Source organism: Dermacentor albipictus, unplaced genomic scaffold (assembly GCF_038994185.2).
Source record: "Dermacentor albipictus isolate Rhodes 1998 colony unplaced genomic scaffold, USDA_Dalb.pri_finalv2 scaffold_13, whole genome shotgun sequence".
NCBI lineage: Eukaryota > Metazoa > Arthropoda > Arachnida > Ixodida > Ixodidae > Dermacentor > Dermacentor albipictus.
This window is the reverse complement of record NW_027225567.1, coordinates 12,929,255-12,943,606: the sequence shown is the minus strand read 5'-3', so window position 1 is coordinate 12,943,606 and position 14,352 is coordinate 12,929,255. Positions and strand designations below refer to the sequence as shown.

The window sequence follows — 14,352 nt, the reverse complement described above, 5'->3', positions numbered from 1 at the left end:
TATGCTGGGCCATAAAACTTGCACAGCGCACCACTCTGACCAACCGCCAGATCGGCCTGACGCCGCAGCATGGTTCCAGGAAGCATCGACCACCGAGGGTGGCGTCAGGATCATGGAGGCTGCTCGGACCCTCTCTCTCTCGACCTTGTTTCATCCTTGGAAACTGTCTGGGGAATCTGGGGACTGAGTGGTGTTATTTAAGCAGCTTGCAGCTGCTCTGTTGGTCTCTCCTGATAACCATGACAATATGTAAACATTGTTGTATAAAGAATTCTTCGCCGAGAAAGCTCTCCCTGTCTCCGACAGCGTGAAGTGGGGTCCAGACCTCCTGCTAGCCATGCATACGTCGGCACACGCAACAATGGCCACATGTGTTTCTAGAGATTGGAAGCAACTTATTTGATCTTGAATTGCACACCATTACCTCTTAATTAGTGCTGGATGCCATTTCCCACCCTGTGCTCACCTGCGAAGATGATCCCCAGGTTGCGCGTGGAGTGCACACTACAGTTTTGAATTCAGAGCATGCTGTTTACTATTGTGGAGATTAATAATAATAATAATATTTGGGGTTTTACGTGCCAAAACCACTTTCTGATTATGAGGCACGCCGTAGTGGAGGACTCCGGAAATTTTGACCACCTGGGGTTCTTTAACGTGCACCTAAATCTAAGTACACGGGTGTTTTCGCATTTCGCCCCCATCGAAATGCGGCCGCCGTGGCCGGGATTCGATCCCGCGACCTCGTGCTCAGCAGCCCAACACCATAGCCACTGAGCAACCACGGCGGGTAGTATTGTGGAGATTACAGCAATAATTCTTCCAACTTCGAGTATGCCATAAGTATTCACCGAATGGCAGTTAGTCACTGGATAAAAGACTGCTTGCTAATAAACACTTCAAGTTCGGAATATGAAGCAGTTCCAACGTCTTAGAACCGGAATATTGCCAAGTCTGAAATTCTGAACTTAATTGCTTGTTTATTGAAATAACCCACTTTGTATGGTCTGAACCACGAATAAAAACGAATTTAACTTTAAAAGGGACTATTCCCAGAAAAAAAAAAATTTGGACAGTTAATATTTGGGCAGCTCAGGGCTGACAATGCACGCTCACAGGCATGCAGTGCAATGATGAGGGCAAGTGGCATATTCACCAAGCTACAAAATTTTAGAGAGATACCGAGCCTGTAAGAGGGCGTAGGTGCCCCGATTTTGCTGTTTGCCAAACCCTTAATTGTTCCTGTGAACTCGAGCGACAAAATTAGGGTTAACTGAGGAGCTATACTTTTTAGTTAAAGCCACATGAAGCCAACAGATAATGAAGCCAGGGGAAGCATATGGGAAGTTAACTGTTCTTTATTAATTGAAATGTAGAATATAATAATTAAAAGGGCATTGAAAGCGGACTTAAAGAAAAGAAAGAAGGTCATGCCATACATAGGAGCAGAACCCAAATCTTAAGCGCTGGCGTGATGCTCCACTGCTGAGCTATTGCTGTGGCTGTCATCCCACACACTTTTCTAGGAATTGATGAATGAATAATAGATGTAGTTTTGACATTGTTAGCCAGTACCACTCATGGCAATGGCAGCTGATGTGAGCCTTTGTATAATTCACAGTAACCCAGTTTCAGAAGCTGTAGTCTACACAAAACATAACTGTAGCTCACCTTCAGATGAACTACAGAGCCCTTCAACTTCCTTGAGTGCCTGGGACTCCTTTTGCTGCCTTTCGCTCAGCTCAGCTCTTAGCGAAGACAGCTCAGAGAGTGCCTGGGTCAAGCGCTCGGTCACCTCCATCTGTGCAAAGTGGGGTCAGGGCAACGTGAACTGCCACTGAACAGCTGAAACCTTATAAAAAAAAACGTTTTTTGCTCAAGTGTAGAAATCCCGGCAAATTGCCCAGACTGCCCAGAACTTTATTGCTCACTCTCGCACATGCTATGGCAATATACCGCGTTACCAAAGGGCCCTCTCTCCAGTGAGCCCGAATGGGAAGAAGCCCTCAAAAGCCCGGACCTCAAACTCCAACTCAAGGCCGTCCAGAAGGCCCAAGAACTGGCGGAGCGTCACCACGTTCCCGTCCCGACTTCAGTGTCGCCTACTGTTTCTGCCGGAGGAGTTCCCCGCGTGGGATCTCCAATGGATTGAAACTCCTCAGGACTTCAATAAAGTTCTTGACTGACTGCTCAAGTGTGACTGGAAAGCAGCGCGAAGTCATCTCGCAAGTCAGCCTCAATGTAGCCAGCCAAAATCAGAAAGGTACTCTAGTAGCTTTTAGGTAACCTTAAACAACACTTAAGACTAGAATATCATTTCACAATGCCATATGTTGTGTTGGAATGTGTCACAACTTCAGAAATGTTCTAGAAGCAAGTAGTTCAAATTATTCACTGAACAAAGCTGGAAGCTTAACTTCTGGCATAGGTCTTGAAAAAGCAGGCAGGATGTGCGAAATATTGCAAGTGGACATGATGAAAATCAAATCTCAAGGACGTTCTAATTATTTCACCGATTCTGTGAAGTTAAACTTAGGACAACACACCTTAAGCACTAATCCTTCTCAATGTGCAGCGACGAAACGACCATACAAGATTACCTTTTCAGTTTCTAAAGCCAAGAGGCGTGTCTGGGAATGGGCTGCAGAACTGTGCATAGCATCACTCCTCTGCTCAAACATGCTGTTACTCTCCTCCATGAGCCTGAAACAACAATGTGAAAATTCTGAGGTTTGGCCTTTCTTGTGGCAAGATATGGTTGAACATTCAAGAACATAAAAGGCGTAGACAGACAGAGTGGACACACATGGGCACCAATATCAATAAATGCCTTCATTTAGAAAAAGAAGGCAAAAATAAATGACGGGTGGAGGAAAACAGATAAGCAAGTACGCAATATGTAGAGTCAACCACAAAATTTTACGGACCACAGGATCTCGCAAAACATTTAATTTCCAAACATACTGTAACAGTAGCCAGTAAAACTGCACATCACGCTATATTTTTTTTTCGACAAGGCCAGTATAAAGTGCAATAGGCATTCCTGGTGTTATAGTAAATAAATAAATCTTTAAAATTGCCACAAAATATGCAGGTGTAACAAAATTTGTTCTCTTTAAAATTTTTTCGAGCTCTGGTATGGCAGTTATGGGGTTAATGTATGTGGCATTACACTAATCTAAATTTGTAGCGAGTACTGCCACAGACAAAAAGCAATATTTTGGTGCCAACTACAGCTGTACAATGTGCTGCTCGCTAAGAAATGTGTGGTCTTTACTGAGTACCTCTGGTTTTTCTGTAGCAGCTCACAAATCTTCTCGGTAAGTCCTTGGATCTTTTGATCTTTCTCGCAGTTATCACTTTTCAGCTTCTCATTGTCCTGCACAGTCAAAGAAAAACAAAAAAGAATGCAGATCCTTGTCGTCACACTGACATAGCAGTACTGAGGTTTCAGCACAAAGAGAGAGAGAGGTCTCGACTTTATTTCCACTTCTCGTAAATCAACTTCTTACCATGACATTGGCATAAATAGAGCTTTTTAATATTATCTTAACAGTCTACACTGATCTGGTGCTTCTCTTTAGTGTCTCGAACTGATGTTGCAGTAAAAAAAAATATTAAAAATCAAATTCACCCTCATATACCTAAGCAGCACTATCAACAAGTCTGTTACATTGCTTGTAATTATATTAGCAAAGAGTATGCTGGCAAGTATTCACTTTTTCTTTGCTTTAGAAAAGGCATCCTTATGAAACCATAGACTGCTAGTGGTTTGTCACACTATGGTGGGCAGCATGTGCTGAGGCGGATACTATTCTAGCCTTCACCAAATGCCACTTATAGGCATAATGCGTTTAGGATATAAAAGGTGTCTCCTTTTATGTGGAACATTTTCTTTTAAAAGAAACTGCCATAGTTAGGCCCCTGTTTTCGAAGATAGGCTACGTGGCTAAGAGTACATTAGCAATGTCCCAGGGGATTCTTTTCATCCAGAACACATTCAGAAAGAACTATCATATCTAGGCCCCTGTCATTCTTTATTATAGGCCACATGGCTAGGCAGACATTAACAACAAGAGAAATTTGGACAATTTTATCAATTACTAGAAATGTGCTATATTTAACTTTTTAGTTATTTGCTTACTTTATGTCACATTTCACACTTGCAAAATTGAAGCAGAGGAGTAGTGAAGTCCCATCTGCTTAGCAGAAATCGTAAGATTAGTGCCACTCTCGAGATATTCATCCCCGAAATCTGCTAAAAAAATGCCTCAGCTTTTCGGTTAAGATTGTCCCGAACTGTTAGAGGTGCACATTTGGGAACTGGAACACCTATGTATTTGGTAGCACATGTTAGTGCAACATATCACGATAGTGGCACTAGTCTTAAGATTTCTGCTAAGCAGACATAACTTCACTACTCATTGGCTTCAAGTTCACAATTACAACATGTGATACAGAAAAAAAATCAAAAGGTTATCTGGCACATTTTAGGGAATTAGTGAAATTCTCATAGAACTTTTGCTTGCTGCTAATGTCTACCTAGCCACGTGGCCTACCTGCAATAACAACAGGGGCCGAGTCATAACAGTTTCTTTTAGAAAAAAGTGTTCTATATAAAAACTACCTGGTAGATGCATGTACTACAAAATGCAACGAGAATTCTTGAACAGAACGCTGCTTAACGACTTCATGTGAAATGCAGCCTGGGCTCATTTTCAGCAAAACTTCCTGTTTTGCTCGATATGAACATTTGATGACACCACAATTCTGCTCTCTAGGAAGTGAACTTGAAACCATGTGACAAGCCACACGAGATGCTCATGGGAGCCTGCTTTTGTAAACACTAAAATAAAATAGTTATTTGAGAGTTAGAATGTGCCTTTGCATCCGGAAATGACACTTTTTGATGACAGCCTATACAGTGTTTATTTGGGAAAGGCTCCGATCAAGGAACGAGTCTTGTGCCAAGTGCTTTGTACACAAGTGTCTCATTGTTAGCCTCCACTTTGGGCAACACTAGCTACCCAAGCCAATGTAATGACGCCGAGTCATGCCAAATGCTTCGAGTTGCATGGTAGCGAGTCGTTGGCAGAAACCTGGAGGCTTACGAAATGGGTTCTACTTAAATTGAGGATGACACAGCGAGCGAAGGAAAGAAAAATGATGGGTGTAACGTTAAGGGATAAGAAAAGAGCAGATTGGGTAAGGGAACAAATGCGAGTTAATGACATCTTAGTTGAAATCAGGAAAAAGCAATGGGGCATAGGCAGGGCATGTAATGAGGGAAGATAACCAGTGGTCATTAAGGGTTACAGACTGCATTCCAAGAGAAGGGAAGCGTAGCAGGGGGTGGCAGAAAGTTAGGTGGGCGGATAAGTTAATAATATTTGGGGTTTTACGTGCCAAAACCACTTTCTGATTATGAGGCACGCCGTAGTGGAGGACTCCGGAAATTTTGACCACCTGGGGTTCTTTAACGTGCGCCTAAATCTAAGCACACGGGTGTTTCCGCATTTCGCCCCCATCGAAATGCGGCCGCCGTGGCCGGGATTCGATCCCGCGACCTCGTGCTCAGCAGCCCAACACCATAGCCACTGAGCAACCACGGCGGGTGGCGGATAAGTTAAGAAGTTTGCAGGGGTAACATGGCCACAATCAGCATGTGACCAGGGTAGTTGGAGAAGTATGGGAGATTCCTTTGCCCTGCAGTGGGCATAGCCAGGCTGATGATGACGATGATGAGTCATTGGCAGCATGTGAATTAAAATAGGCCATTATTCAACCCATGTTTTCTTAAGAAACTTGCATATAAAGGGACACTAAAGAAAAAATAATTTGAACTGTGTTGGTAAAATTACCCTTACGCAATGCCAAAAAAAGCTACATTTGCTTCGAGAGCATATTTGGCAAGGCCAAAACGAAAAATGAAACAGTGGTAGTGATGCCTGCATCAGCTCACTATGATATAGATTTTGATGACGTTCGTTCGGGCCTATTTCTTCAACTATGAGAGACTGTATCATATTTTAAAGGAGCGAATGACTTAACTCGGCAAGTTCCAAGAATTCCTCCTGTGCCACAGTGGCCTATGTATGAGAAAACATCATGAAATCTGTGATCCCACACTGATGTGCCAGCACTAAGATTTCAGTGTGAAATTGAGGAAAAAGTGGAAGTTTTGCCTTAATTTTTTTTCTACGTAATCAAGTTCTTACCATACTAATAGAAGTAGAGTTTTCACGTACTTTTTAAAACTGATATTCATCTTTATTACCTTTGATATACATGATATCTTTATAAGATAGCTAGGCTTCCAAGGAGTGCAGCACGTCTCAATATAATGCCATGTTACTGCACCCTGAAACATTTTGAAATCTTGAGTAAATAAAAAAACGAAGTAAGAACTTCAAACTTTCCTAACTTTGGATAGAATGGAGGTAAAAACATGAAACAATGCTTATTTCACTCCTCAAGTATTCAAGAATATACAGTCGAACACACTTATAATGACACCGGTTTTAACAATATATCGGTTATAACAATGAGAAACTACTGCACCGTCAACTTTTGTATCTTTTCCATGGTGAAATAACCCGCTTACTCAAGGCCCGGTGCCACATTATCGGTTATAACGATGAAGTCTGGCTGCCAGGTGTCCGAGCCGAAAGGTAGTGAAATTCGATATCCTTGAAAAGAAAAAAAGTTAAACGAGACATTCGAGCCGCTGCATGATGGCCCGCTGCTTCAACAGCAGCCACGAGCTCATTTTCCAGCCTTCTCCACATGCCTCTCTCCCGTTGCCCTTCCACCCCTCCGAAACACGAATGGACTGCGTGAACTGTACTGCTACCAGTTTGTTTGCATGTTGATTGTTGCATGTTGCATAAAGTTGGTTCTTCATTCTACTGCTGGCTCCTGATTCTGTGCATTTCTGCAAACAGCCTAATCGCTCACGTTCGACCTTGTTGGTTGTGTTGAAATCATTCCTGACCACGTGGTTTCGCAGGCTCGTTTGACTCGCCACCAAAACGGAAGATGGCTGATCTGCCCGCTGATCATCGGCAATCCACGATGTTGCCGGTGAAAAGAAAGCACATGGTTATAGATTTGGAAACTAAGTGCTTCTAACCAATGAGGCGATTGTTGCAAACGTGCTTGCATCGGATAGCGATGGTGATGAAGGCAGCGATGGTGCGGTAGGGAAGGCTGCCTCAAGGTTGTCCTCACAGGACAACCCTCCGGGGCTTTGTTTTCACGAGGAACCTTGCACTGCCCTACGTGGAACACCTGGATGCCTTGCAGAAGGATGTCAGCAAGCTTCGCGTAAAGCATGCAAGGCTGACAGACAGGGTTTTCTTATGCAAGCCAGTGAGAAGTACCTGGCTAGATGCTTGTGGCAATCTTGTCTCAGCGTTTCTTCTGAATTTCTCAAGCTGACAGGCTGCTGCGGCAACCTTCTTGCATTATTTAAAAGGCCCCTTTTGGGGCCACCAAAGCGATGCCTCGGCAGTGCTCGCATATCGTTTGCCACGTGCGACCCCTCTTTGCAATTGTTATAGCAGTGCCATTTTTTAACGCCGACAGCCGTGGCTTGTTACACGTGATCGGAGCGCCCAGGAAGTAGTTATACGAATAAACACAATCAGCGGCCGGATGGAGGAATGTGGTGGAGAGGGGAACTGGCCTCCCCACCATAATAGTTTTCGCACATCAGCTTTGCCATCCCCCTATTTTGATGTTTTCATGCAACTCAGTTATAACAATTATAACAATGGAATTTTCGTGACACTTGAATAGCGTTATAAGTGGGTTTAACTGTATTTACATACAGTATCTTTAAGCTTACTGTAAAACATTTTTTTTTCAGTAATCCCAAAAATTTGGAACCGGAAAAATTGCAGAAAATATTTTCTTTGTTATGTAGAGAAAAACTAGCTGCATATTTGCAACTAGCGCATTAAATTACTTATCTGATAATTTCATTCCTCTTGCAGCAATAGCAACAAAAATTTTGCTCGAGGCCCAGGTCACCTCTTAAGTGAGCATAAAGCACAATATATGATGCAGGAGCTCTGGATTAAAATTTTCGGAAGCAAATTAACCCTTTCCATTCCATGTTACTATCCTGAATTCTGACCAAAAATGGCTGCACTATTTTGAAAGACCCCAGATGTCAACATGTTTCACCTACTCAGAAAGAATAAATTTGCTCATGATTGTGCTGTCCCATGCGTTGTATGCTGCCATTTACCAAAAGCATGACTAAGTACTAAGACAAAACTAGGCTTGCCCATGGCATTGCTAGAAAATGCAAAGTGCTGGTGACGAGCTGAGCTCGTCCTTAACTACTTTTACCAGAAAAGTGTTGACGAAGCGAACTTGTCCAAGGCACGGAAAGAGGTTAAAGTGCGAGACCGTCTTTAGTGGGTACACTGAAAGCATGAGTGCAAGCCTTGCCTGGACCATCCTCTGGATGTTGTAAAGCAGTACATCACTGTCCATGCAGGAGCCCAGTGGTGGAGCTGAAGGCAGCTGGGACTTCGCCGCATCCAGCTGCACAGCGTGATTTCGTTGAAAGAAAAGAAAGACCCAATTACAGCAGGACAAGTTGAGAATGCTTGCCAAGAAAATTATAAAGTTAGTCTTTCTAACAGAAAAGTTGAAAGGGCAATTTGGTTAGTTCATTAAAGCCCTAAGTGACCTTGACCACAAATACTGTAGTACGTAATTACAAATGAGCAATGGATGTCTGAAGAACCTTATGAACATTTTAAAGGGCCCCTCCCTACGCTCTACCGAAAATGCTGCCGAGAAGGAAGCTTCACTGCCAACATAGAAGTTAATTGTTCTCGTTGCCTGGCCTAGCGTCTGCAAGTAACGTCCCTTTTCTGCATTCTCCCATACCAGAGTCAAGGAATGGCATGTTTAGGACATGAGCCACCCCTTTAGCTCTTCTTTTTTAAAGTGAAGCTTTCTTTGCCTCTTCCTTCGACTTTCCCACTGCTGCTGCTGCTGCTGTGGGCCGCTGTCGTGCACACTGCCTCGGGGGTGGTTCAGAATGTGTATATAGATGACAAGCGTAAGAGAGGAGGAAAGGTGACAAGAGATACTCGTTTTCACCCAACTGCATCGAATGTTCACAATGGTCTCTAGAGCTCCCTGGCTGTCGCCACATTAGCCGCTTGACAGCTGTAATTATCCGCAACTCCCCTCAGAAGCACTGCAGAAACCGCAGCGCTTCCCTTTGTACTAAGGTGCCCAGAGGGGACGCAGATAGAACTGTAGAGAGGAGAAATGAGAAGGAGAGGGAGGAGAAGAGGCAGTTCCCATATAAGAGAGAGGGGAGGTGATGTGAGAAGGCAAGGAAACCCCACTACTATAGGACAGCGGTTGCAGGGAAACAGGTTAAGCTTAAGTTCAAGGTACGGCACCGTGTGTTCCTGTTATTTCTGAAAAATAAGTGCCATGCAAATACGTCAAGCAGGCAACTTACACAGGGCATTTCAGAAGCAGAGCTGCATTAATTAAAGTGCACCGCAGGGTCTAGGAGACACTACGGAAGCAGTCGACCATCAAACCAACACTTCTGTGCCCGCCGCATTAGCTTTACGACTATGGTATTGCTCACTCAGAACCCCGACGTTACCTACTCGCAACAAAGGAACCCCACAAGGTGCTGTTCTATCACCCACCCTTTTCAATATTGCTATGATGAAATTACCTGACAAACTCAATGCAATACCAGGAATCAGGCATGCAATATATGCCGATGACATCACTATCTGGACCACCACTGGTTCCGAAGGAGAGAAACAAGACGGCCTTCAACAAGCGACCGACGTCGTCCAGCAATATGCAAAAACAAGTGGTCTCCGGTGCTCCCCCGAGAAGTCAGAACTATTAGTCGTTCGACAGAAATCACGAAGAAAACTCAATGAACTACCCCACATCACACTCACCCTCGACGACAAAGAAATACCCACAGTAAACCGCGTCCGCATTCTCGGACTCCACATACAACAGGACGGCGGAGGCACATACACCATCCAACGTCTCAAGCAGACCACCTTCCAAATCATGCGAATGGTCAGCCGTATCACAACCAAACAATACGGACTGAAAGAAGACGACATTATACAGCTCGTCCAGGCCCTGATAATCAGCCGCATTGCCTACGCTGCCCCTCACTCCCAAGGAACTAGATCAATTAGACGTACTTCTTCGGAAAGCCTACAAGCAAGCGCTCGGCCTTCCACCGGGAACAGCGACACTCAAGCTTGAAGCCCTAGGAGTCCATAATAATATAAGAGAAATTATAGACGCCCACCTCACAAGCCAACGAGAACGACTAGCCCTTACACCAACAGGAAGAGCAGTCCTAGCGCGCCTAGGCTAGCCCACACACGGCAAAGGCCACGAACAAGCAATTCATCTGGCCCCCAACTTCCGGGAACACATCAAGGTAGCCCCTATCCCCAGAAGCATGCACCCGGAACATCATGCCGATCGTCGCCAAGCTTGCGCAAAAACTCTACAGACAAAGTATGGCAGTCTCCCCACTACATTATACACAGATGCCGCGCAGTACCCCCAAAAAGCAGCCATGACGGCCAGCGTTGTCGACTATAACCTACAAGAGGTGGTCTCGATGACGGTCCGCACTGCCAGCGCCCTCGTAGCGGAGGAGACAGCCATCGCCTTGGCCATCACCTCTAGCCCAACCAACGAGTACGTCACAATTATTACTGACTCCCAGGCGGCTTGCCGTAGCTACGCGAGAGGCAGAATATCTTCAATCGCCCACCGACTCCTCAAACAAGCCTCCCAATTTCCAGACGTTGAAATAGTGTGGACTCCAGGACACGAGTCCCTCCGTGGAAATCAGCGTGCGCACGCTGTAGCCCGAGCTCATGCCTCCCGGGCACCACAAGAGAGAGATACGGCCGCATCCACGGAGCCCGTACCTTTACAATACAACGCCATACTACAACACCACAGATTGAACAGACGACAATACCCGCCTCCACACAAGACCCTCTCACGTGAAGATGCCGTAACATGGCGACAACTACAAACCAACACATACCCCCATTTAAGCAGACTACATGCAATACACCCTACACTATATTCATACAAATGTCCCCTTTGTAATGAATACGCCTCCCTATATCACACCACATGGGCGTGCCCCAACGTGAAGGCGGCCCCGCTAATACCCAACCCCACACCCGAGCAGTGGGAGGCCGTGCTGACTAGTTCGGACCCTCGTAACCAGCAGCAACTGGTGCGGCGGGCCCGGGAGACAGCAAGAGCCGCAGGAGCCCTGGACTAAGGGCGCCTCCCGCACAAGCAGAAGAACACCTGCTTGTCCTTTCTTTTTAATAAATGTTTCTCCTCCTCCTCCTCCTCCTCCTAGAGGTCGTGGATTTGATCCCAATCGCGGCAGCCGCTTTTCGATGGGGGCGAAATAGAAAACGCACGTGCACTTAGATTTTGAGGCACGTTAAAGAACATCATGGTGTCAAAATTAATTTTGAATCCGCCACTACGGCTTGCCTCATAATCTGAGTGTGGTTTTGGCACGTACAGCCCCATAATCCAATTCCAGTTTAATACTCCTGCACAATGCGATGTGCCATGTGAGGAAATGTCAAGGCTCAACCCTTTCAAAGGTTATAAAATATGGCGCACAACAACACCTCAACCAAATACCTCTCCCTGTGTGTTCTGTGTACTACGCAGACAAACAGCAGTGGTGCACGCAAGGTAACGTTTAACATCAACTGACAACTCTCGTGTTAGCCTGAACATTGAAGAAATTAAGCGTTAGCCGTTAACATCACTGCTAATTACCGTCAATCAAAGTATCCAGCACAGAAAGCTTCACTTACATCGATTCCCACAGTGCCTGGGATCAATATAATTTTTTGCTACCGTGGTATATCACCGAGTGAATTACTGCAACACTGAATGATTTACTGAAGTCATGATCGACAATGTCAGATGCATTCAGTGTCACGTGGATGTGCCTTCGGTATATGACTCTCTGTAGGGAAATGGGGCTCTCAAAAGCAGGAACACATGGCTTGTCACTTGAATATTCTGCAATTTTTGCACTGCACAATGGTCACCTTGCAGGCACATTTGTCAGTGTATGGTCTACGCCCCATGCTTGTATGTATGATGCTGGATTCAAAAAAGGATGACGCCGATCCCACTTAAAAAAAGCAGTCCCTACTTGTTTGCTGAAACTAATTGTGTTCACTCTTCCATTCACGGGTTTTCCAAGTGCCACAGGAATTTCCACATATTATATTTGAATACAAAGAAAGCAGTGTGAAACAGCACATTTGGTTGTGGGCCAGCATAGTATGTTATTTTTAAGATTTCTTTTTTTGCCAATTAATTTATGTGCTGGGTTGATCCAATTGCTCGATAGGTGGAATGACTAAACAAGTTAAATTTGCTCTTCAATAGAGGTAAAATGCATAATTTCAAGTAGTATATGATGCTTTTTTTTTCCAGCTATGACAGAAAATGTGCCCTTGTAGTCACCTTTCTGAGGATTTCATCCACCTTGTCGGCTAGCTTGGAAATGTTCAGTCGGACTTCTGTATTCTGCGAGCGCGTCTCCGACAGCAGCAAGGGCAGCTGCATGTCAGCTGCTACACTCGTGGCTGCTGGCACGGCAGCAGAGTAGGAGTGTGCTCCTGGTGGCAGCAGGAGGCCTTGCTGCTGGTATGGGTAGGCAGCCAGTGCACTCTGTTGGTAGGATGTCGAAGCAAGAAGAGAAGGGTGGGGGAGTAAACACACACCTCACCTTCAGAATGCAAGGCTGTGCACTGCATGCGATGAGACAAGGTAAGGGAACACCAAGGCCCAATAAGAGCTGCAGCTACATCAAGACTGCAGTGAGACCCGTATTGTTACTTTTCAAGCACTGAGAGTTGCAAGGTTAGCCTGGTACTGCTTTAGGTGTACATTTTGAATTTCAGTTCAAAGCACTTATTTGATTTTGAAGAAATTTATTTGCATTAAGATCATTTGCAATAGTAAGAATTTCCAATTCTACTGGCCCCAGGAGAATGTAGCCTCCATCAGGTCATGCCAAGGTGCCCACTATATTCTTCCCTCTAAGATACACAAAGCAAAAACAGAGGTGAAATGGCTGCTCAATCAATATTTGTGTAACCACTCGACTGGCTAAAAACAATGCCTATTACACGGAAAATCAAAACAATAAAGTTAACATTCTTAGCAGTGTTGCAGTTGCGATGAAAAGACAGCAGGGGTGGCACTTGCATTGGGGACTTCAATTAATGAAGTGACTCTAGAGTCCCGTCAACTCTTAAATTAATGTTTTACTGTATACTACTAAATGGTTTCTTCAAAGATATTTTAACTAAGCAGAATTGTGATGCTTTTGCTAAGCATGAGACTTGTATTTTCGCACACAAGCTAGTCCAGCATATTTGTGAGAGAGTGTCACCATGAGCCAAGCAACATGCTGAATACTGGTTGGTTGATGTAACACCTATTTACATTACCTTTGCTTTTGTGAAACCTCTTTCTTTATCAAGACTGCTGTTGCAAGTAATGCAGACAAAGGAAGACAATGAGCTGAGACGAGGAGACACATTAAGCACTAAATGCAATTTTGCATTAGCATCTGTGTTATAAGGTTTTTTGTATAACTTTACTGATGTATTGTACTTTTTGTCATGACACTTTACCACATGCACATACTGTATTTACTCACATAATCGCACTTTTTTGTGAAAAAAATTGACGCAAATTCAGGGGTGCAATCATTACGCGGGTTAAATTTCCCGCAAACAGAAACGTTTTCTTTTTAGAGCGCAGCTCTTTGGCGTCCGTTCCTGGGTTTCGCGTCGTCGTCGGCGTTGTCGTCGGCCTCGTAACCAGCTCGCCGACGAATCTGCTCCGCCGCCGCGCATGCGCGCTGTCGGCTCTCCGGGCGAGGGAGGATGATGGAAGGGAGGAGGAGAGACTGTGGAGGAGGGCTGGCTACACAAATGGCTCTTTGGCGTCCGTTCCTGGGTTTCGCGTCGTCGTCGGCGTTGTCGTCGGCCTCGTAACCAGCTCCGCCCCCCTTTCATCCCCCCAGCGCTAGCAGCGACCGACTGATACCGCTTTCGTGAGTCCGCTACCGCACTCACGAAAGACGTCGTGCACTTCCTGCAACTCGCATTAACCGTCCATCGATCCACACCGATGTTAGTAGTGGGGGACTTTAATGTTGACATAAAGACAAACAGCAATTTCCTAACACTTATGCTTGAGAACATCCCGTTCCTCTCGCTCGTAACGCGTCCCACGGCTGTGACA

The 14,352-nt window shown here is 45.0% G+C and overlaps 1 protein-coding gene across 6 annotated transcripts in view; it reads right to left on the bottom strand.

The window, feature by feature from the left end:
- LOC139051668 (FK506-binding protein 15-like) overlaps nucleotides 1-14,352 on the bottom strand; it is a 205,542-nt gene that overhangs the window by 88,280 nt on the left and 102,910 nt on the right. For 5 of the 6 annotated variants that reach the window (XM_070528633.1, XM_070528637.1, XM_070528635.1 and 2 more), the window contains exons 14-18: nucleotides 12,559-12,769; nucleotides 8,461-8,556; nucleotides 3,285-3,379; nucleotides 2,601-2,703; nucleotides 1,672-1,801 (exon numbers count right to left, since the gene is read on the bottom strand). In XM_070528633.1, the coding sequence (XP_070384734.1) occupies nucleotides 1,672-1,801; nucleotides 2,601-2,703; nucleotides 3,285-3,379; nucleotides 8,461-8,556; nucleotides 12,559-12,769 (635 nt within the window). The remainder of the gene's footprint in view (nucleotides 1-1,671; nucleotides 1,802-2,600; nucleotides 2,704-3,284; nucleotides 3,380-8,460; nucleotides 8,557-12,558; nucleotides 12,770-14,352) is intronic. The other variant, XM_070528634.1, reaches the window with a different exon arrangement.